General features: G+C 52.5%; 3 protein-coding genes and 1 long non-coding RNA gene across 5 annotated transcripts; 1 reads left to right on the plus strand and 3 right to left on the minus strand.

Moving 5' to 3' along the window:
* Window positions 1-572: 572 nt before the first annotated feature.
* On the plus strand, window positions 573-2,837 carry LOC141727169 (retinal homeobox protein Rx2). The gene is made up of 3 exons (XM_074533205.1): window positions 573-1,144; window positions 1,265-1,494; window positions 1,998-2,837. The coding sequence occupies exons 1-3, from the start codon at window positions 877-879 to the stop codon at window positions 2,448-2,450; spliced, it is 951 nt and encodes a 316-aa protein (XP_074389306.1). The 5' UTR covers window positions 573-876; the 3' UTR covers window positions 2,451-2,837.
* Window positions 2,838-4,645: 1,808 nt separating this feature from the next.
* LOC141727188 (uncharacterized) lies at window positions 4,646-7,585 on the minus strand. The gene is made up of 3 exons (XR_012578236.1): window positions 7,311-7,585; window positions 5,610-5,783; window positions 4,646-4,829 (listed from the first exon to the last, which is right to left on the minus strand). It is a non-coding gene; the product is annotated as an uncharacterized LOC141727188 (long non-coding RNA).
* Window positions 7,586-8,306: 721 nt separating this feature from the next.
* Window positions 8,307-13,779, minus strand: LOC141727066 (uncharacterized). The gene is made up of 3 exons (XM_074532674.1): window positions 12,667-13,779; window positions 11,884-12,134; window positions 8,307-8,709 (listed from the first exon to the last, which is right to left on the minus strand). Exons 1-3 carry the CDS (start codon window positions 13,292-13,294, stop codon window positions 8,656-8,658), a joined length of 933 nt encoding a protein of 310 aa, XP_074388775.1. The 5' UTR covers window positions 13,295-13,779; the 3' UTR covers window positions 8,307-8,655.
* Window positions 13,780-15,697: 1,918 nt separating this feature from the next.
* LOC102074861 (signal peptidase complex catalytic subunit SEC11C) lies at window positions 15,698-20,816 on the minus strand. Of its 2 annotated transcripts, none has more exons than XM_074532675.1 (6): window positions 20,604-20,816; window positions 19,816-19,925; window positions 19,235-19,384; window positions 17,975-18,094; window positions 17,387-17,444; window positions 15,698-16,983 (listed from the first exon to the last, which is right to left on the minus strand). In XM_074532675.1, the coding sequence occupies exons 1-6, from the start codon at window positions 20,799-20,801 to the stop codon at window positions 16,930-16,932; spliced, it is 690 nt and encodes a 229-aa protein (XP_074388776.1). In that variant the 5' UTR covers window positions 20,802-20,816; the 3' UTR covers window positions 15,698-16,929. The 2 variants fall into 2 exon arrangements, with proteins under 2 accessions (XP_074388776.1, XP_074388777.1); XM_074532676.1 differs by having other exon boundaries at window positions 20,600-20,760.
* Between the last annotated feature and the right edge of the window lie 768 nt (window positions 20,817-21,584).

The following is a 21,584-nucleotide window of genomic DNA, read 5'->3' on the forward strand; positions in this document are numbered from 1 at the left end:
TGCTTAGAGCTTCCTCGGGTTTGTGAAGTCCGAAAGGCTGAGCCCACCGCCTGCGTCCATCCTGCCCGGAAGCACCCGGTCTGTGAAATGCCTTTGGAGGCAATCGGGCGCAGGGCGAGTGTCCCGCAGAGCACCAGCGCAGCGGCTTTTACCCCAGAGCCCCCGAGTCAGGCCGGGGCCGCGGATCGTCCCGCAGGGCAGTGTTCGAGCGGCCGCCGTGAAACCGGCGCACCTACAAACCGCCCTGGAGGGACCTGGGCTCAGGCCGTCGGACAAGAGAAGCGCGGAGAGGCTCCCACAGCCGCCGAAAGGCGCGGGGCTGTGCCGGGGACCCGCTGTCCTCCGGCCCGGCTCCTCCGGGCTCCCGCCCCTTCCCGTCCCGTTCGCCGAGTCCCTTTTACCGCGCCCCCGGCAGCGGCTGCCGCGGCTCCCGCCGTCCCGGCTCTGTCCCCCCGTGCCCGGCGCGCCTCTCGCCGCCCGTCCCACCGCGGTTTCCGACAGCGCTGCCCCGCTCCCGGGGCTCCGACCGCGGCGCTCGCCCCGGGCCAGCCCCCGGCTGCAGGGGGGGCCGCCCCGCTCCGCCTCGGGGGCCCCGGATGGCATCGCCCGGCGCCGTCTGGGGCTGGGACTGGGGCCGGGGCCGGGGCCGGCGGGGAGGGGCGGGGCGGCCGGCGGGGGCCGGGGGATGCCCTGCCTCCCCCTCCGTGCCGAAGAGGTGCGGGGGCCTCGCCTTCCCTCTCGCTTACCGCCCCCTGGCACTCCTCCCCCGCCCCAAGGAGGCCAGCCCGCCCGGCGACACCGTGCCAGACTTGCCCGCGCCGCCCTGAGGCCGGGTGAGACCGCAGCGGCGCGGCGGAGCCCCGGGCCAGCAGCCTCATGCACCCGCCCGGCGCCCCGCTCGCCATGGCCGAGGGCGCCTTCTCGCTGGCCGCCCCGGCGGCGCGGAGCCCCGGCGGAAACCCGTCGAGGCTTCACAGCATCGAGGCTATCCTGGGGTTCACCAAGGAAGACGGGCTGCTGGGCGCCTTCCCGCCCGACGGCAGCGCCAAGGAGGCGGACCGGCGCGGGCCCCGGCACTGCCTGCCCAAGATGCCCGGAGAGCAGCCACCGGCCGAGCCCCAGGGCCGCGCTGAGCGCTTCCAAGGTGAGCGCTGTGGACGAGCGCAGGGTGCCGGGGGGCGGACGGGTGGGCGCCGCTCCCCCGCGCCCCCGGGCAAGCCCCGCGGGGAGATCCCGTCGGTGACCCCCCGTCTTCCCCTCGCAGAGCCGTACTGTCCCGGCAGCGCCAGCCCCGAGTTGCCCGCTGGCAGCAGCGGCGAGGGGAAGCCGTCGGAAGAGGAACAGCCCAAGAAGAAACACCGGCGAAACCGCACCACCTTCACCACGTACCAGCTTCACGAGTTGGAGCGTGCCTTTGAGAAGTCCCATTACCCCGACGTGTACAGCCGCGAGGAGCTGGCCATGAAGGTCAATCTGCCCGAAGTCCGCGTCCAGGTAACGCCCGGCCCGGCTCCCCGCCACGGCCCGGCCCGACGCGCCTGGGCGGTCCCGGCGGCCCGAGCAGCCCGGGTGCGGCCGCGGGCCCGTGACCGCAGCGCGGCTCCGGCCGCACTCGGGGCCCCGCCGGAGCGCTGGGCAGGGCTGCCGCACGGCCGCGACCCGGCCCGGCCGGCGGGACAGCGCGGGGTCCGGGGCAGAGCTGCGTCCGGCAGCCGCCTCGTCGGTGCTGCTGCCGCCCTTTGAGCGGCGTGTCCCGGCCCCGGGGCCGCTGAATCTGCTGTGTGCCAGGGCAGTGGCGGGTGGATGAGCGGGCCCGCTCCACTGCGGGACTGCTCTCCACCGAGCGCGGGGCTGTGGGTCGGGGAAGAACGCCCGAGCCCCCAAATTCCCTTTTGCCCCAGCTCGGCAAGGTGTGTTTCCCTCACTCTGTTTTGCATGCACCGCTGCAGCCAGAGGTGCCGCTGCCTGGGGCCTGGCTGATACAGCTCTGCTTGCAGGTTTGGTTTCAGAACAGAAGGGCTAAGTGGAGGCGGCAGGAGAAATTGGAGGTGACCTCCATGAAGCTGCAGGACTCGCCCATCCTCTCATTCAACCGCTCGCCGCAGGCAGCGCCCATGGGTCCTCTGAGCAGCAGCCTGCCCCTGGAGACGTGGCTCAGCCCGCCGGTGCCCAGCAGCACGGCCCTGCAGAGCCTGCCCGGCTTCGTGGCCTCGCCGCAGAGCCTGCCCGGCAGCTACACGCCGCCGCCCTTCCTGAACTCTCCGGCGGTGACCCACGCGCTGCAGCCCCTGGGGGCCATGGGGCCGCCGCCGCCTTATCAGTGTGGGGCCACCTTTGTGGACAAGTTCCCTTTGGATGAGGCAGACCCACGCAACACCAGCATTGCCGCCCTGCGGCTGAAGGCCAAGGAGCACATCCAGTCCATCGGCAAGCCCTGGCAGACAATCTGAACTCCCTCTCAGCACCTGGGAGAAAGCCATGGGGAAGGCGCATCCCAGAACGTCTGAAGGACATCCTTACCCTGCTTTGGCTGCCACGGATGGATGGCCAGGCACAGGAGGGCTGTCCCTTACACTCACCTTTCCCCTACGCCTTGACTTGCTTTTGTATTTTGTGGTCCTTTTAATTCCCTTTTCCACAACCCCTGAAAAGTTAGGGGCCTGATCATAGCTTAGGAAAAACAGTTTCTTTTGCTCTCCCTCCTTGGCTGGATGCTTTAGTTGCAATAAAAGCTACAGTAGGGCAAAGAGCTATGTAAGGTGGCTGGGAGCTCAGGACTGTTGTACCTGGGGAGGGGGTTCTACTTTTACACCATTAAATGGTACCATCTGCATGGAGGCTGTGTATCATGTTTCTGAACCCAAACGGGCATCTTGGCTGGAGCCTGTGCTCCGTGTGATGTGCGGAGGGGTGGGAGATGCCTGGCTGGGGGCTCTTCTCTATCCTCCATCAACAGAACCCTGCCCCAAGCTGCCTGTGGCATTGGGCCCTGCATCCCCGTGATGGAGAGTGTGCACAGATGGGAGTGGGCAGGGGGGGCTTAGAGCCCTTGCAGTCCTTGGGCCAGGCACACTACCCCCACCATTGCCCTTGTGGAGCAGTGCCAGGCTCAGGGGGGCTCTGCAGGCCAGAGTCAGTGGCAGTGCTTGCCTCTGCAAAGAAGGGGAATGGCCGGACCCCCAGGGCTCCTGCCCCCTGCAGCCCAGCTGCCCACAGGGACAGACAGACGCTCTCGGGCACTGCCACCCGGCTGGGGCCTGGCAGGCTCATCCTGCCCGCTCTGGCTGCCCAGGACAGCCCCTGGGGGCTGGCACAGAGCTGGGCCGTGCCCGCTCCCCTGCCCACCCAGTGCCCATCGCCAGGCTGCCCCAACTAAAACTGCGGCATCTTTATTTTTCATTATCTCCGTTACTGCCTGTAATGGGGCTGAGAAGCTGTAATGAAACACCCCTTCTCCTCTGCTGGGCATGGGGTGCTCTACACACTCGGGAGGTTGTGGCAATTAATGTTTCTCATTAGGGAAGAGAGAAGGATGCACAAGTGCCCTCATTGTGTCCTGGGGATGATTCAATGCAGACTGGGAGACCTCTCCTTTCACCATTTCCCACTCGTTGTGGCCAGACAAAGGCCGGCGTCTAATTATATTTTCACAATCTGTGCGTATCTTTTAAGAGTCCAGTCAGAAACAAGTATGTCAGCCTTGTTCAGCTTCACTTCAGAGAGCTTTTTAACCTCAGACAGCAGTTTCTAAACATCCCTTCATAGCTTTCTCCCCCATCTCCCCCATAGCAGCCTCCATCTATTGTATGGAGAGCTTCTTTTACAGATAATAGGAATCCCTCTTGTTTTCAAACGCCTTTTCCTCTGTCCCCAGCCTCCCTGCAGATCCAACCTGCCTCTCTGGACCAGAGCACCATTCAGGACCCCCAGCTTCCCTGCCCTGAGCTGTGCTGGTCCAGGGCACGCAGGGAAGCCAAGTGGTTCCCCCTCAGTCTGGGGGGAATGAAGCCCTGCTGGGGGAGACTGCTGGGCTCTGGACTTGACAGTGCTACTGTGTGTGCATTTGTGGTTGGTGCCCACCTTTCCCAGCACACGTCTCTTTGCTTCCTTGGCAGACAGAGGAAGTGCTGCCAGGAAAAGAACTGCTGTTGCTGTCAGGACAAGGCAGGTATTTTGCTAACTTTAGTAAAGACACCTGAAGGACAACAAAAATTGGATTGCTTAAGATTCTAAAATCTTAAAGTCTTATTCTAGTGGTCCTTTCACAGGTAAGCTTTGCTTGCATGGCCAGTTGCAAGAAGACATGGCATTTTTGGTGGCTGCAAGAGAATAATTTCTCTTGGTGTGCTTGAGAAGTGTCTGCTTAGCCTGGTTCGTGTCAGTAGGAGACACACACTAATGAGTGACTGCACAGGCTCTGCACACTCCTCCTTCTCAGGGTAGGAACAATCTCACTTGTCATTACTTGGCTACAGGCCAGCTGTGGCTCTGAAGCTGGAAACCCTCCTGCAGGTAAGCACATTAAATTGCTGCCCTAAAGTTCTCGCCTGTCCTTATTGCTCATGGTTAATAGGCAACTCCCCAAGATTTCAATAGTGCTTTCCCGTATTTTGGCACTACTACCCTCCCTTTCTCTTACCTATAGTTCTTCTGTATCCTGTAAAGCCGTTGGAAAGAAGCCCTCTAATTCCTGATCAGCTGTCAGCAGCGCTGATGCTTGGTTACTTGAGGTAGTCAAAGACTGGCAGTAGATAAAACCACAATGACAGGGCAGCACAAGGAGCAGCTGAAGATACCTGCTCACTTTTAATAAGGTCCTGATCCAGCATCTGCAAACAAATAAAGATTATGGCAAGATACGGTGGTTGTTCTTTTATTGGCATATTAAACTAGTCTTTCTTACACCTTGTACAGGTGAACCCTGTAAGTGGGTCGACTTGGTGCAGTCATGTAGTCAAGGAAAGCTGAGAGTTTATTGCTAAAATGAATATTTTACCAGCTATACAGAAGTGGGCAAATAAAGAGAGAGAGGCATATGCAAACACATCTTTCTTCTAGCCTGTCTAGTTTTCCGTATTCCTACACTTTCTTTCAAATTGTCCCATTCCATTTTAAAAGCCCATTTGTTCATTTTGTTGTAAATATCTTCTCCTCCTTAATTGGGTGCTGAGTCTAATAATCCTGCCTCGGCTTGTTAACTGTACAATACCAGTCAGAGTTAATGACCCATTAGCGATTAATTCCTTAAACAGCATCTAATTGCTCACTGTAAAACCTTTTCTTAAAACTGGATTAAATCATCTAGATCCTTAACCACTTCTTTACTCTAACTTTGCTAAGGCTATTAGCATGGCCTTCTGAGTGGTCTGTTTCTTCATTTGCTTAAACTGTATTAGCAACATAGTATTTTTAGTGCCCATACTTGACTTCTTTTCAACACCTGAAGTTGGAATAAGGAAAAATAATACAGAAAAAAGACTACCAGAGAATGAGTAATTATGAAGAAAATGCCATGATGGAATTTATTCTCAAGAGTGTATTCTGGTCTCCCTTCCTTCTCTCTATCCCTGCTCAAAATCCTATCCATGGTCAAGAAAACTAGCAGATACCTGAGCTCTTTAATTTTGACTTGAGGTTCAGCTCATTGGCATCCCGGTGGAGCAGGACTGTCTCTGTGTGCAGGAGGGACCCTCGGTCTCTGCTGGGTGGCTCGGAAGCTGTCATTCCCTCCGGAGCAGCAGGCTGGCTGCTGTGTGTGCTACTGCCGGTGCAGCTCACAGCCCCTGTGACATGAAAACACACGTTGCTCAGCCGTAGTTTGAATTTCTGTTACCAGCTGCTGGCGTTGAGGGCAATACTGTTCCTTTCCTCTGCACAGAGAGTTGAGCGATCTTGTTTCCATCTGCCCTGGCTACATCTGACAGGCATTTCAATTATGGACATTCCGTTTCTTACTATTGCAACATCTCAAGGAGCTGCTCAAAGCTCCTGGTTTCCTTTCCTCATTTCTAGGGACGTACTATGAGCAGGCATTAATTCAAGTGCGTTCCCTTCAGCTACATTGTTTTAGCTTCTCTCTTCTATGCAGTCAGCCGTCCTCCTCTGTCGCTGCTATAAACCTTGGGACTTCCTTCAGTAGTTTGACAGCCACAGTGTACCCACCCGCAAAATGCTAGCATTGGAGAAAATAGTGGAACAAAAGAAAACCAAAAAACCCCAAACAAACAATGAAACAAAAACCCCCAAACAAACAACACCCCCCACAAAACAAAAACAAACAAAACTAAACCAAACAAAACCCCAAACAAACAAACAAAAAAACCCACAAAAAACAACAACAACAACAAAAAATGAAACCAAAATCTCGTTAGACCAGGACGCTGACATTACCAGTCTCTCTAGTAAAATTAATACTGTGTCTCCTCTCTAAGCATCTGTGTTCTGCCAAGGCCTTATGTCAAAATTGGCTGACATTTGGCAGTCATCCCTCTGTCATATGACACTTCTGCCCCATAACGATTGGGATTGCAGCGCCGGGCATTGTGGTGCGACTGAGATACGGCAAACAGCCTCAGCCACGGGGCTCACCTGGCACCGGAGCGCACCGGGACGCCCCGCAAGGCTGGGGCTCGGCCGGTCCCGGGCTCACCGGAGCGCTCCCCTCACGGCCGGGGCTCGGCCGGTGTCAGGCTCAGCCGGTCCGGGGGCTCACCGGAGCGCTCCCCTCACGGCCGGGGATCGGCCGGTGTCAGGCTCAGCCGGTCCGGGGGCTCACCGGAGCTCTCCCCTCACGGCCGGGGATCGGCCGGTGTCAGGGCTCAGCCGGTCCCGGGCTCACCGGAGCGCTCCCCTCACGGCCGGGGCTCGGCCGGTGTCAGGCTCAGCCGGTCTCAGGGCGCAGCCGGTCCCGGGCTCACCGGAGCGCTCCCCTCACGGCCGGGGCTCGGCCGGTGTCAGGCTCAGCCGGTCTCAGGGCACAGCCGGTCCCGGGGCTCCCCGGAGCACTCCCCTCATGGCCGGGGCTCAGCCGGTCCCGGGCTCCCCGGAGCGCTCCCCTCATGGCCGGGGCTCAGCCGGTCCCGGGCTCACCGGAGCGCTCCCCTCACGGCTGGGGATCGGCCGGTGTCAGGGCACAGCCGGTCCCGGGCTCCCCGGAGCGCTCCCCTCACGGCCGGGGCTCGGCCGGTGTCAGGCTTAGCTGGTCCCGGGGCACAGCCGGTCTCGGGCTCCCCGGAGCGCTCCCCTCACGGCCGGGGCTCGGCCGGTATCAGGCTTAGCCGGTCCCGGGGCACAGCCGGTCTCGGGCTCACCGGAGCGCTCCCCTCACGGCCGGGGCTCGGCCGGTATCAGGCTCCCCGGAGCGCTCCCCTCACGGCTGGGGATCGGCCGGTATCAGGCTCCCCGGAGCGCTCCCCTCATGGCCAGGGCTCGGCCGGTATCAGGCTCCCCGGAGCGCTCCCCTCACGGCCGGGGCTCGGCCGGTATCAGGCTCCCCGGAGCGCTCCCCTCATGGCCAGGGCTCGGCCGGTATCAGGCTCCCCGGAGCGCTCCCCTCACGGCCGGGGCTCGGCCGGTGGAGTGCTCCCCTCACGGCCGGGGCTCGGCCGGTATCAGGCTCCCCGGAGCGCTCCCCTCATGGCCAGGGCTCGGCCGGTATCAGGCTCCCCGGAGCGCTCCCCTCACGGCCGGGGCTCGGCCGGTATCAGGCTCACCGGAGCGCTCCCCTCATGGCCGGGCAGAGGGCGCCCTCTGGCGGACGGCCGGGGCTCGGCGGTATCAGGCTCCCCGGAGCGCTCCCCTCATGACTGGGCAGAGGGCGCCATCTGGCGGACGCGGCGAGAGCAGGCGGTCGGGCCCGTCCCGGGCCGGGTTCCGTCCCGGGCACGGCGGAGCTGCCGCAGCGGGCCGGGGCCGGGGGCACAGCGTCACCTCCCGGGCACACACCGGGCACGGCGGAGCTGCCGCAGCGGGCCGGGGCCGCGGGCACAGCGTCACCTCCCGGGCACACACCGGGCACGGCGGAGCTGCCGCAGCGGGCCGGGGCCGCGGGCACAGCGTCACCTCCCGGGCACACACCGGGCACGGCGGAGCGGGGACAACGTTTGATTATTTGTGTGTACAGCTCCCCGGGCCGGGGCCGCGGGCACAGCGTCACCCCCCGGGCACACATCGGGCACGGGGGCGCCCGGCAGAGCGGCTCAAAGTACAACACGCGCGCTGGGCCCGGGGAAGGCGATGGCCCTTCGCTACTGGCTTTTACACAGCGAATTTCGCTGCTTAACTCAAATAAAAGCATAAAATCCGTCTTTTTCTTGGTACTATTTATTGCGAATGTAGCAATGTCATGTAGTTTCAAACTAAGAGATTAAATGATTCGATAGGTAAGTCACATAATTAATTGGAAGACCCTTCCGTGACAATTATATATGTATATATATCAAAGCCATTCAAATGAGAAAATGCAACCTTGAAAATGAAGTAGAGGATTTAGTCCTTGCTGAACCATACAAGAATATGTGTATTTAAGTACTTTACACAAAGGAATTCTTGTGTACAGAAAAGTGACTGTGTTGATTATCTGATACAATCAAGTGCTTGTGAAATATAGTCTCTTACAGAAAGTATTCAATTTCTTCATGATTTAGTGATCTTCTTTCAGCTTGGAGTGCTCTCTTTCATATTCACAACTTGAAGCAGATAGTCCATCATCTAAAAAAAAGAAAAATATATTAGTTATAGACCAGTCCTGGAAAAAGTAATTCACTAAGATAATAAACCTTCTATAAGTTAATAAACCTAATAGATAACTGCTCTGTGCATTCACATAACAAACATATTCCTAATAATCTTTCTGAAACAGACCCCATTTGTCTTGGTTAGTGTAATAACCAACTGCCAAAGTAGGAGGAAAGTCATTCTCCCAGATAATTCTGTGTGCCATCTCATTTATATCCTGTCTCATTAGTGTGAAAAAGCCAACTAATAGAAACAATTTAAAGTTTATTTTCCAACTTACTTTTGCACCTAGTCCAACTTGCAGGAGAGATTTGCCTCCCCTTTAACTACATTAACCGTAATTTATTTACAGAATAAAGAGCATGCAAGGCATTTACTGAAAATAAAATAACACAGGTGCACCACCCTAAATCAAACCCCAAGAAGTATTGGGCTCATCTCTTCCATTTTCGGACTATTTGTGTGTTACAGCTATTTCCCTCCTCTGAGTCCTTTAGAAATAATTCCTCTATTTTTAGAAATGTGCAGCCCAGTGTGAGCATCAGTGGTGATGCACTGGATGATTTGGGCTAATAAGAGAGACCCTGAGTTGAGTTACCTGAGGTACTCATCTGTGTTTACTTCTAGCTTTGGGGCTTCCTGATCCTAAATTTAAAATCCAAGCTTTACATTAAATCAGCTAAATTTGAAAGCATCCGTGAAGCAGAGTTGTTGGAGTCAGTTTGTTCCAGCACAGGCAGCGTTTGCCGTGTGCAACAGGAGAAGCACGGGGCTGCAGGCAGGGCAGGCTGCATCTCTCACGGTCAGTGCAGGGGAACTGCAGCCCTCGGAGGGCACGTGCTCCTGGCACAGCCATTGCACAGGCTGGCAGCAGGGCTCATCATTTACTGCTTTGGTCACATTCAGTGCCGCAGTCCAACAGGCCACTGCACAGGGAACAGTAACCCGCTGCAAATCTGCTATCTGGCTCCTCCGAGAAAAAGTTTCTGCTCCAAACTCACATGAAATATGCCTGGAAAAGTATTTCATGCCAAGGACAAATTTTCTGGACGCGCTGTGCCATCATCCTCAGCTTCCTGTAGCTGGTGGACACCTTCCACAGCTGGGGTACAGCAGCACCTTACCCCAAGGTGTTACCTAACCAAAGTCTGTGCACATGAAACCCCTCACGGCCTGACAAATCTACACAAAACTGGCCAGTTATGTGTTTGTACCACAATGCACACTACAGGGAATGTCCATTCCCTATATCAGAGTTCCACCTTTATAAATAAGGCCTCTTTTGTTCAAAATAACTTTAAAATGAAAAATAATTTTCATTATTTAAATGTTTAGGAAACTATTGCGGCCCTCAAAAGAGTAAAGCATATTCCTTTTGATCTTCATGTTTTCTTCATCTAGAAGGAAGATCTCAGAAATACCTTAAATTTCAGGTGCTTTCTTGAAGCCAAGGGGAAAACAGGACATCATATCCTGCCTAGGCTGTGTATCATCAGATGCTCGTGTCCAACAACATGAAAGCACAGTTACAGCTCCTTTCATTAGATTTCACTTCAGCGTGGAGACAAAGAAACTGTTGAATGATGGGCATCAAAGGTTCTATGGCCAAATGAGCTTCTGCAAGTTGTCCTCTATCTTAGTCACAGGAAAAACATGAGCTGGTTTTTAATAATCCTTGCAGAAATCTGCATGCTTAAGGCAATAACCTGATTACTCCATAAGGATGTCCGATGTCTGACCACAGAAATGTGGATGTTAATTTACGGTGGAAGTACACACATATGGGTATGATTCAACTTACCGGAGGCAACTTCCAGCCCTCCTAAGCAGGATTTATTGACAGATACTTTTAGAAGTCAGAACATTTCCCTCTTTACATTAAATAATGGAATTTGTTCATTTAATTTGATTACAAAGCTGCACACTGTAGAACTGAAGATGGAATAAATAGTTTTGCTTTTAGATAGTATTAATAATCAGTTACTATGATGCATCACTGTCACAGAGCTACAGCCAGAAAGAAACCTGTGGGCAGCATTCATATCACTGTGCGAGAGACTTAAATCTTAGCTTAATTTAAAGGGTAAATTTTTGCCCACATTCAAATAAAAGCCTAAGTACTCACTGATTTGATTGCACCAGGATTTCAGGAGGGAAACAAGGCTGAAGTTAGCCCAGGAATATTAATGACATCATATTGCAGTAGAATACGGGAAGGAAAAATTCTTCCCATTGATACCTTTAAGAGGATGTATTAATCTTTTTATTCCATTTCATGGTCACCCAAAAGAATTCTGAAGCTTTATCACCATGACTGTGTCTGAGGTATTATAAGGAAAGGAATTTTCTTGTGGATCCTGTGATTTACATTAGACCCCAACTACTTTCTGTAAAACCTCACTGTTATCCTTCCCAGTGTATTTTACAGGATTTCCCAAAACAATAGGGATTAATCTGTTCCAAAACCTTGTTGTCTTGTGCAACAGCACTAGGAAGCACATCAGCTTCAGGGATGAGGGCAGCTTATCAGTGACCCCAGACTCCTTTAGCAAACCCAGGAATGACCACAGCAACAGCCAGCCCCATGGGCTGGAGAAAAGGCAAAGGAAACAGGGACAAAGCTGGGACCAGAAAACAATTCTGCAGCCCTGTGGCTTTACTTAGCTCAAGGCAGAACATCCTCAGTGTGATGTGGTTCCTCCTGCCCTCACACTTGCCTTTCACACCAGCTTGGCTTTGCTGGGCAATATGTGCCGCTAATGTGAGAAAAAAAGAAAAAGAAAAAGAAAAAGAAAAAGAAAAAGAAAAAGAAAAAGAAAAAGAAAAAGAAAAAGAAAAAGAAAAAGAAAAAGAAAAAGAAAAAAGAAAAAAGAATGGCCCAACCAAGCAGCTGGAAGGGAACCCAGGCACTAAAATCTGCCGAATGCATGCCGTGTTTGTGCCCACTAGTAAATGAAGTCACCAAAACTACAATCGGTGAGTGACAATCTGCAATCAAGAGAAGAGTCTTATTGTACTGAATGTCTAATACATGAGATGCGTTTCTGCTGCTTTTCTGAACAATCCACCAGTCAGAGGAAGCTGATATGATTCTGTAAACCAAAACCTGAACACATGGAGCATCTTTACAGGCTTTATCTTACTTACATGTTTCCAACTGCTATTGTCATCTGTTTCCCAGGTGTTCCTGGTATACCAGGGGAGCCCTCCTTTTGAAAAGTGACCACTTTTATTTTCATTCCTTTCCAGCAGCCTTAGCAAATATTTTGAGATTTCTTCCCACTGCAGATACTCTTCCAGCTGCTTGATATTTTCAGGTAATGCTGGAAATGGTGTCTTGTTTTCTTCTTCAAAACCATAAGGAAAATCTCCAGTGCTTTTTTTCCCCATTAAATGTCCTGCAACAACAATTAAAGTAGCACAAAATTAACCAAAACAGGTAAAAATTTGATTGTTCAAACATCAGTGGGACTGCTACTGACTGAGGGAAGGGAAGGGAAGGGAAGGGAAGGGAAGGGAAGGGAAGGGAAGGGAAGGGAAGGGAAGGGAAGGGAAGGGAAGGGAAGGGAAGGGAAGGGAAGGGAAGGGAAGGGAAGGGAAGGGAAGGGAAGGGAAGGGAAGGGAAGGGAAGGGAAGGGAAAGGAAGGGGGTAGATAGTTGTAGCACTACTGGGAGTGAAGGTTTTGTCAGTGTCATACGGTACTATTAATTTCTTCTGTCTCTTGTACAAGTTACATGGTCAGAGAAATCGTGGCTGAGAGAGGGGCAGCGATTACCAAGCGCTTTGTCTGGACATAGAGAGAGGCTCTTGGTCAGATTCGCTGGAATAAAAGCGGACGGAGAAGCTGAGGTTTAAGACCAGCCCTGCCTCGGCACGGGACGCGGCAACCGCGCGTTCCGGTGCCTTTGCAGGAGCTGAACCGCACTTACCCACAGCCCAGTGGCTGCCGCGGGGGTAGATCTTGGTGAGCGCGGGGGTCCCGCCGGGCTGCAGGGGCGCCGCTCCGCCCCGCGCCGTCAGCAGTGCCAGCAGCGCCAGCAGCGGCAGCGCCGCGGGCCGCCCGCCGCGCATCCTGCCCCGCTCGGTGCCGCCCGTGCCGCGCTCCGCTCCGGCTCCGCCAGGGCTCCGCGGCGCCGCCCGAGCCGCCCCCCATTTATCCGGAGCCGGCCCGCGCGGGCGAGCGGAGCCCCGCGCCTGGCGCCTCCTCACGGGGCCGCTCCCGCCCCGCGGGGGGAGCGAGGCGGTGCCGGGGACAGCGGGCGGTGCCGGGCCCGCGGGGGGAGCGAGGCGGTGCCGGGGACAGCGGGCGGTGCCGGGGACAGCGGGCGGTGCGGGGGAACGAGGCGGTGCCGGTGCCGGCCCGGGCGAGCCGCTCTCGCTCCCTTCGCAACACGGACGCGTCCCGCCAGTCCGCGCTCCCCGCTCCGCTCGCCGGGGCGCGGCGCTGGGGGCGGCCCGGGCACCTCGGGGCACCGGAGCTCCTCGGAGCTGCAGGGGGCGAAGCCACCGCCACCCTGCGCGCTTCGGTCCGGCTGCCCCCCCTGGGGCAAAGGGCATCCCTGTCCCTCTCTGGAGCAAAGTCTGGTGCAAAGAGCTTGTCTTAATTCCCAGTTTCACCTAAATCTCCTGTCACAAGTGACAGTAAAGTGGATGCGCATTTACAGAACTTTCGGCTTTCCCTGCACAGGGACCCTGTAAACTTTGAAGCCCTTGAGGCACCTGGAACTGGCCAGCTTTGTAGCAAATGGATGAAAAGAATTCCAGCCTGAAGAGGCAGTGCAGGGAAAAGACAGAGACAGTACAAGCCTGGAAAGGCCCTGAAGTGGAACACTTACAGTGGTTTCACGATGGGATATGAAGCCCTGATGTGCCGTTTGTCACCCAGGAGAACAGCCACGGGTAATGTGATGATTTCGCTGTCTAGAGAACTATGGCAGGAACTGGGATACACAGAGAGCAGAGCTGACTGTAAGGAACTTGCCAGCTCCTCCAGCTAGCCCCACATGACTGGAACTGAACTATCCCTACTGGAAACTCACACGGATGTGAATTAACATAATTTCCAAGCAAACTCTTGCACAATTCCTTTTGAAGTAAATCCTGTATCCTGCTGTATTGAGCCAAATTGTCCCCTTGTTTAGTCACAGTTTGTTTAGTCTTCTTTTACTGATTAATGTGATTCATTCTTTTCTTTTGGTTATTAATTATGCATTCCTGCTTAATTCACAACAGTATTCTCACGCCTCAAGTTGCACTGTGCAGTACAGCGACCGACATGTGCTCTGTGCTGAGTGACAGCTGATCAAATAAAATATTGCCATCCAGAGAAACTTCTAATTGTTTGGAGCAATTAAGGCAGGAAATTGAAAAATTCAGGAAATTGTCCATTTTCAGAAAACAAAACCAAAACCAACCAAACATGAATTCTTACTCAGTCCCAAATCTCTTGTACTGAAAATACCATGCAAACAAATAAACCCTTCTCATACGCTGTATAGGTACTATTATTATTGCCTTTATTATTTATTTACTTGTTCATGGGGATTTATTCTAATTCTTAATTGATTACACTTCTAAGAAAAATAGTAACTTGATTATATAGAGAAATATTATTCTGGACCCCCCACAACAGAAAAGGAACCAGGTACAACCAAAGGATGCTATGAACTGTGAGTGACTCAACTCACTCAAGACAGTATTTCTCTTTAAGAAGCCTGATAACATCAGTTTGTGTTTAAATATCAAGGCACAGCTCCCTGTTTTAAAACACCCTTCACCTTTTCATATATACCATGGCAAAGCAAAATGTTGCTGTGCTTCTTCATGGCAGGAAAACATTCATGGTTTTTAAACGCTATTACCATGATAACATTTTAATCCGCTTCCTTTACATTTTAGACAGGCATCATTGTTCTATCAGCAAGGCGTGTTTGCTGGCTATAAAAAGGGACTATAATATCAGGATGGTGTGCCTTTCATCATTGTCTTTGTAGGGGTGCTGGCGTTACACGCAGCCAGGATGTGTGCACAGAACAAACACTGGGGGAAGCCTGCCTCCAACGCAATAACGGGCGTGATCACCGAGGAATACTCTGTAAATGTTGAAGATGCTGAATAGACTAATCTCCAGCATCTCCAACCTGCACTCAGGGCAGGTGTTCTGCAAATAACCTCACCATCGACTCGGTGCAGCAACAGCTCCCTGAAGAACTGAAGACATTTCTCAGAAAAGAGCTCCGCAACTTTACAAAGGCTGAATAATATGAGATAATAACATTTATTTAATAAGGCCCAGTGTAAGGCAGTTGACACTGTTTGTGCTGCACTTTGGGAAGCCCTGGACAGCTGAAGCTAAAGCCCAGTGATTGCTCACTGCACACTGAACTTGTGCCAGGCTGCTGCGGCAGCCACAAGTTTGGGTTTATGGTTTTTGCAGCGGAGGGGTTCCATAATTGGAGAATTCAAATGTGAAGCATTTATGGACACGCCTGTGGACCAGAGCAGCCTACAGGGACCATGCAGCCCGACAGCCTGAGCCCTTCCAGGCTGCCCCGAAGCTCAAGGGGCTGTCCAAGCGCTCCTGGAATGCTGAGCCTGGGGCACCCACCCTGTCCCCTCTCCCAAGGGAGGCTGTTCCAGGTCTGAGCACCCTCTCAGAATGGAAATGCTTCCTGACCCTCACTGATCCCCCTGGCACGGCTCTGAGCCACTCCTCTGACTAGATCCCACTGTCACATTGGCCAGCTGCAAAACGTCCAACTGCACTCTCAACTCAGGGCTGACTGTGCTCGCATTGGGGCAGGTGGACAGCATAAATCTGGATTTCAGCAACACCAAGAGAAAGAAAAAAATCTTATTCCACTTACACTGTCTCCAAAAAACACATTATTTTTTCTTAACAGGGATGATACACTTCCAGGAAGACTGCATTAACGATTCCGACATTATTCTGCCATGCCATTTATTATACTCAATTTTATTTCTATATAATTTGACACAAAATAAGTAATTTTTATAATACAGTTGGACATGAAAACTGCTTAGTAGGACACAAAAGAAGTAATATTACTTGGAGAAATTCAGCAGTTGTCTGCTGAGCATGAGCTGTTGCAACAGAAAAGGTGTCATTATTGTATAATAGAGTATTTTTGCAGAGGTAAGGGATTACAGAAGAAACAGAACTCCAGAGGAAAAAAGCATCATGCTGTTCCTTATCAAAGGTACAAAAACAAAGCTAGCAAGGAAAACAAGTTTGCTTTGTTGAAGGTGCAACACTGACATTTGAAGATAAGAGAAAAATACCAAATTTCATAAAAGACAGTTATCAGGTAAGTTTTTAAATGAAAAATCAATTTTACGTTTAACACTATTCAGGTGTTATATGATAGGAGAGAATAATACATTCTCCAAACTGGCACAAGAGTTCTGGTTTCCCCGTCTTGGCAATACCCCTGAAGTGTACTACTGTGCTATTCATTCAGTAATTTACAAGTGTTATTAGAGCCCCAGAAAACCTTTTTGTTGGGTTAGTTGAAGAGCTAGAACACAAAAGGCAGATGGTCAACAGCCTGAGCGCTAGCAACACACACAGTCCCTAAAAACCAGGCCTCTGAAAACCAGGCCAACCTGGGCTTTTGTCCTTACCCCGTGAAGGAGCAGGTTTCAAATCCAAGGAAAAAGCTCTGCGTCCCCACTGCTCAGCACCAAGCCAGAGTGGAACTCCCCTTCCTGGCTGTTTCTGGCAGCCACAACCAGCCAACCCAGGCACAAGTCTGACCAAACTCCCACAACTTCCCACCTGTTCACAGATTCTGTGTCCCTACAAGTACTGAGGCAAACAGCATGTCATGTGGAGAAAAGAGGGCACTGACAGATGAAAAACAACCCCCAGGACAAACAGGAGGGCAAAAGTGGGTTCAGATGCAGCACCAGTCAGTCAAACCCACTGTGGCATGGCAGGAGAGCCCCTGGCTGCTCCAGCCCCTAAACCAGTGCCAGGCTAGCTGAGAGCAGTCTGCAGAGGGTGGTAAATACATCATTTGTAATTAGCCAGCAGCCAACAGCTTCGCTCATTAGGTGTCATTTATTTAGACAAGACAAAAGCTCGCACAGTTTTGTAACCGTATACAGAAATGAAACCATCTGAAATATATTAGTTTTCTCCCCCTGTGAATTCCCCTTTGTTCCTGTGTTTAGGATTCCCTCTTGAGCAGTACATATGCTCCCATCACTGCCAGGAGAGCATACTGCAAAGAAACACAGAACACAGACTCGTTACAATTCCTCTCTGCTGAGCTCTGAAAGCACAAACTGTTCAAAAGGTGCCCTCTCAGACATCACACTTTGCACAATTATAGAGCTCTGGTCCTACCAAATTGCAGGAAGATTCTAAAGTGATCAAATTCATCATAACCGGGCATCAAAACTGCATACACTTAACTAACAACATTCTAACAAATGACATGTTTTCAACTCCTTACAAACAACAAATTCTACTGCCCAACAGTAAGCAAGGAAACCCAGCTCATCCTACGTTAGGTACCAAACCACAGACACAAATTTATTAACATGTATGCTTAGAGGCAAGGTTCTTGTTGTGTGTACTTGTTATTTTAGCAATTCAAGTATTCAAAATGTCAGTATACATACCTTAAATTTTGGGTAGTCATTCATTATTATAGTTACCATTCCTACGTAGGGCAAAAACCTGTAATTGATAAAACAGGTGAATGCAAAATTAACCCTCAAACATTACATGAAAGTATTTTAATGTTAGTCAGTCTGGAATATTTCAGTGCAATCCCATAATCTATGCCTAATGAGGATCTGAATAGGAAGTAAAAAATTCATTACTTTTCCTTAATCAAAGTTATCTGAGAAAATCTGAAGAGACTTCAGCTCAACTGAAGGAGAAAGAGGCAAAGTCAAAAGCCCAAGGCTTCCATAAAATTCCTGTGGAATGCCAAAATAATTTCCTAGAAATTCCCAGCAATCACGAGGAGAAGCTGGTTAATATTGTATTCTCAGGTGAACTATTTGTTAAATGCCCCCTTTTTCCCCCCCACACTACACATCAGTCTGAGGACTACAGGAAGCAACTTTTCCAGGTTTTCTTTTAAATTACAATTCTATCTAAGAAATTTTAAAAATACATCAGATCTGGTTTGTATCAACAGCAGAACGGATGTAAGAGCTATTTTTTCTCTTAAATTACAAAGTACATTTTGCTTTACTTACCCTCTTGCTCTTCCAACAACATCTTTCTTCTCTAACCAGTTCTGACCTTCTTTGTACAAGCCTCTATCATCAACTTCATTATTATCCCCTTTAGTCAGAAATTTGATGTTCCCATTTCCTCTAGAAGGCAATGAGGTGATAAACTAAATAGCACTTAATCTAAAAATCTCAATTAACATCTACAAAGCAAATGAGGATGAAAAGCACTACAAGATTAGATAACAATGTTTGCTCTCAGCCCTGCTTATTGAACAACCACCATTAAATCATTAACATTACAGACTTTACTGACTTTATCTATCAACAGATATTAGCAAGAAACATTTTTTACAACACTCCTAGATTGTCAACTGATGTAAGCAATTACACAATGGGCACGGAAGGGACATTGTCCATCCAGGCACTAAACTTCCCCACCAAAACCCTGTGTGTTTATCAGCATCTTCGACAGAACACTAATCAAATAAAGTTCTTAAGTTTACAGTGTTCAAATGAATTTTGTTCATTAAGTACTAATATCAAGAAATGAGGAGTTCTCATAAAGACAATTTAGGTAATAAAAAAAAAAATTAAATAGGCGGTTCTTGGAAATTTTGAAAAAGCATGGAAGAACAGATGTTACTCAAGGAATGAACACCTTCAGTTCATGGAGCAAGCAGGTCAGGGCTTGCCACCTGCAGCCTGGCTTTTCCCTGTGCAGGGCAGGGAGCAGAGCTGTGCTTTGGGAGGAACCATTGAGCAGGGCAGGCATCTGCAATCCCGGCCACACCAAGCCCTCTCCCTGCTGCCGTTCAGCAGGAATTGCCATGGGCAGTGTGGCCAAGGGACACAGGAAAAACAAGGGTCTCCTCTTTCACCCTGAATCAAACTTGGAAAACTTCAGTCAGCAAAGCTCACGCACCGTCAGGCTGCACCCTGACTGTGAATCTCCACCTTCCATGAAAAATCTGCTCTTCCAACCAAAATCCCAACTGCACCAGCAGCAGCACAGCAGCACATTCTGCTCCCACGCACATTGCTGCTGCCAGGACTGCTCCTGGGCACAGCTCACCTGCTCCAGCCCTGAGGGAAAGGTCTCAGACCCTCACAAAGAGTGACACAGAACTGGGGACACAAGTGGATCACATCCTACAGCTGAGCTTTCCCCCACTGCTGATCCTCACGTGCCTCTCTCACACACTAAACCACAATCAAACCGACACCGAAAGCCATGGGCAAGGAAAGCAGCTTTACAAACAAAAAAACACCAAGTTGCATTACTTTTCATGTACTTTGATAACTCTGTGAACTATTGGAATGTCTCTGCCTTCAACTTTAAAAACAACTATTTCACCAGCTCTGATTGGGTCATCATGGAAATTTGTTAGGAACAGCAGGTCTCCTCTGTGAAAAGCTGGCTCCATGCTGCCACTACAAACGACAAGAAAGAGACAGTTTGTTGGCATAAATGAAAGAAGCACCATGAAATCAAAGAACATTTAACTCTTACAGATAAACCCACAATTTTAACAGAGATCTGCAGCCTCACCCATTCAGTAACACTGCCCAGACCTTTAACAGAAACCAAATCCCAGAAAGCAATCTGCAGGGGTTTGCCCACTGAGTGAAGGAACTTAGGTTTTCAAAGGTCTCACACATTTACTGCTCCTACAAACCTCAGTGGGAGCTGGGCCATGGCTACTGACACTGTGACCTTTGCCAGAGCCCAAACACAGCCAGGAGAAAGTGAGTGTTTGAATGGGGGACATTTCGAATTCCAACTGTATCCCAGGGGAAGGGGGAGGAGACAGAAGGCACAACAACACCGGGACTTGAAGCAGAAAGCCTTTCCATTGACTCACCTGAGCACCACAACAATGGGGCTCTCACTGCCAGTCACCACGATCAGCCCTTTCCAGATCATGAGGGCAGAGGACACAATCATAGCAAAATTTAAGACTTGGTAATATAGCTGTGTGAAACAAGAAAATTGGGTTTTAAAGGTCCTGTAGTGTATTTAGAAGCACAACAACATAGAATTTTAACTCAAGTGCACCACAAATTCTAGGCTTTTAAGGTAGAGTCCCATTCCAACACAAGCCTGGTAGCACAGGTTGCCATGTCAGAATCCTCCAAGCTGCAGCATAAAGCTGGAATCCTCTGCGTGCCTTAGTCTCGGCTTAATCCCCCCTGAGTGTCAGTGACAGCCGCAGACACTCTGAGGAAGGCTCACAAAGCCGGGAAGCGACCTGGCAAACGCTGGAAGCCGGCTGGGTGCCCCGGCCCTGCCTGCCCCCGTCCCTCCCTCCCCAGCTCGGGGACACGGCGAGGGACACCGGGCAAAGGCAGAGGCTGCCCTTCCGAGAGCGACTTTTGTTTAAAAAGGGCGGCCGGAGGAGACGAGGGACGACAAAAGATCATTTCCTGCAACTGTCATACTGAAACTTCTTCTCTAGAAAATCACAGATTTGACTTTCTGCCCCCAAATGCTGCTGCCCGCCAGCCCTTCCAGCAGCGGAGGCGCTTTAACCGCACTCCTTCATTTTCTGTTCCCTTCCTGGGCAGCACAGGGGGACAGCGGTGGGAAGGACCCTGTCAGCTGCCGTTTGCGAAGGGCCGCTCCCGGTGCGGCTGAGGGCCCGGTACCTGCCGCTTGTTCATGCGCCGCAGGTCCCCGAACAGATCCATGGCGGCCCCGCCGCGGCTCCCGCGCTCCGGGCCCGGACCGCCCGCGCCCCGCGCAGCGCCGGCGATGGCAGCGGCACCCGCGCGGCTCTCTGGGACCTGTAGTCCCCTTTCTCTTCCGCCCTGCTGATGCACAGGGTGTATCCGCCGCCAGGTGAACCATAACTCCCAGATACACCGCGGCGAAAGGTCCTGAGGACGAGGCCCCTTGCTTGTCACAGCTGGAGGTGCCTGAGATGCTGGCTGTACCGAGGGACCGTCGGTGAAGGCTCAGACCCCTCGGCTCGGCAGAAAGAGCCGCATCCGCCCGAGAAGCATCGGGACGGCTGCGCCGCTCTCCCGGGCGCGGAGAGTCTTGGGCCAGGCGACTGTCGCGGGCATCCCGGGGCCGCCGCAGCGTGTGCGCAGCTGATTGGCGGGAAGGGGGGGGCACTGGGGGGCGCGCGCGCTCCATGGGGGGCGCGCGCCGTGAGGGGCGGGCGGCGCTGTCCGCCAGGGGGCGCTGTCTGCCAGGGGGCGCTGTGCAGAGCGCGGGAACGCCGTGAGGGGCCGTGAGGTGCCGTGAGGGGTCCTGAGGGGCCGTGAGGGACCGTGAGGGATCCTGAGAGCCCGTGAGGAGCCGTGAGGGATCCTGAGAGCCCGTGAGGGATCCTGAGAGCCCGTGAGGGGTCCTGAGGGGCCGTGAGGGGCCGTGAGGGGTCCTGAGAGCCCGTGAGGAGCCGTGAGGGGTCCTGAGGGGCCGTGAGGGGTCCTGAGGGGCCGTGAGGGGCCGTGAGGGCCGTGGCGGCGGAGGGGTGCGAAGGGAGCGAGCGGCACGGCAGCATCCTCCTCGGCAGCTGTGAGCGGAGTCCTTTCATGGCAGCAGCTAGCGGTGACCTCAGCGTTTGCTCAGGCCCCGCGACACGGCCCGGATCAAAGGGCACAGAGGCCCGGAAAAGCCGCAGCC

The sequence above is a fragment of the Zonotrichia albicollis genome, chromosome Z (genome assembly GCF_047830755.1).
Source record: "Zonotrichia albicollis isolate bZonAlb1 chromosome Z, bZonAlb1.hap1, whole genome shotgun sequence".
NCBI lineage: Eukaryota > Metazoa > Chordata > Aves > Passeriformes > Passerellidae > Zonotrichia > Zonotrichia albicollis.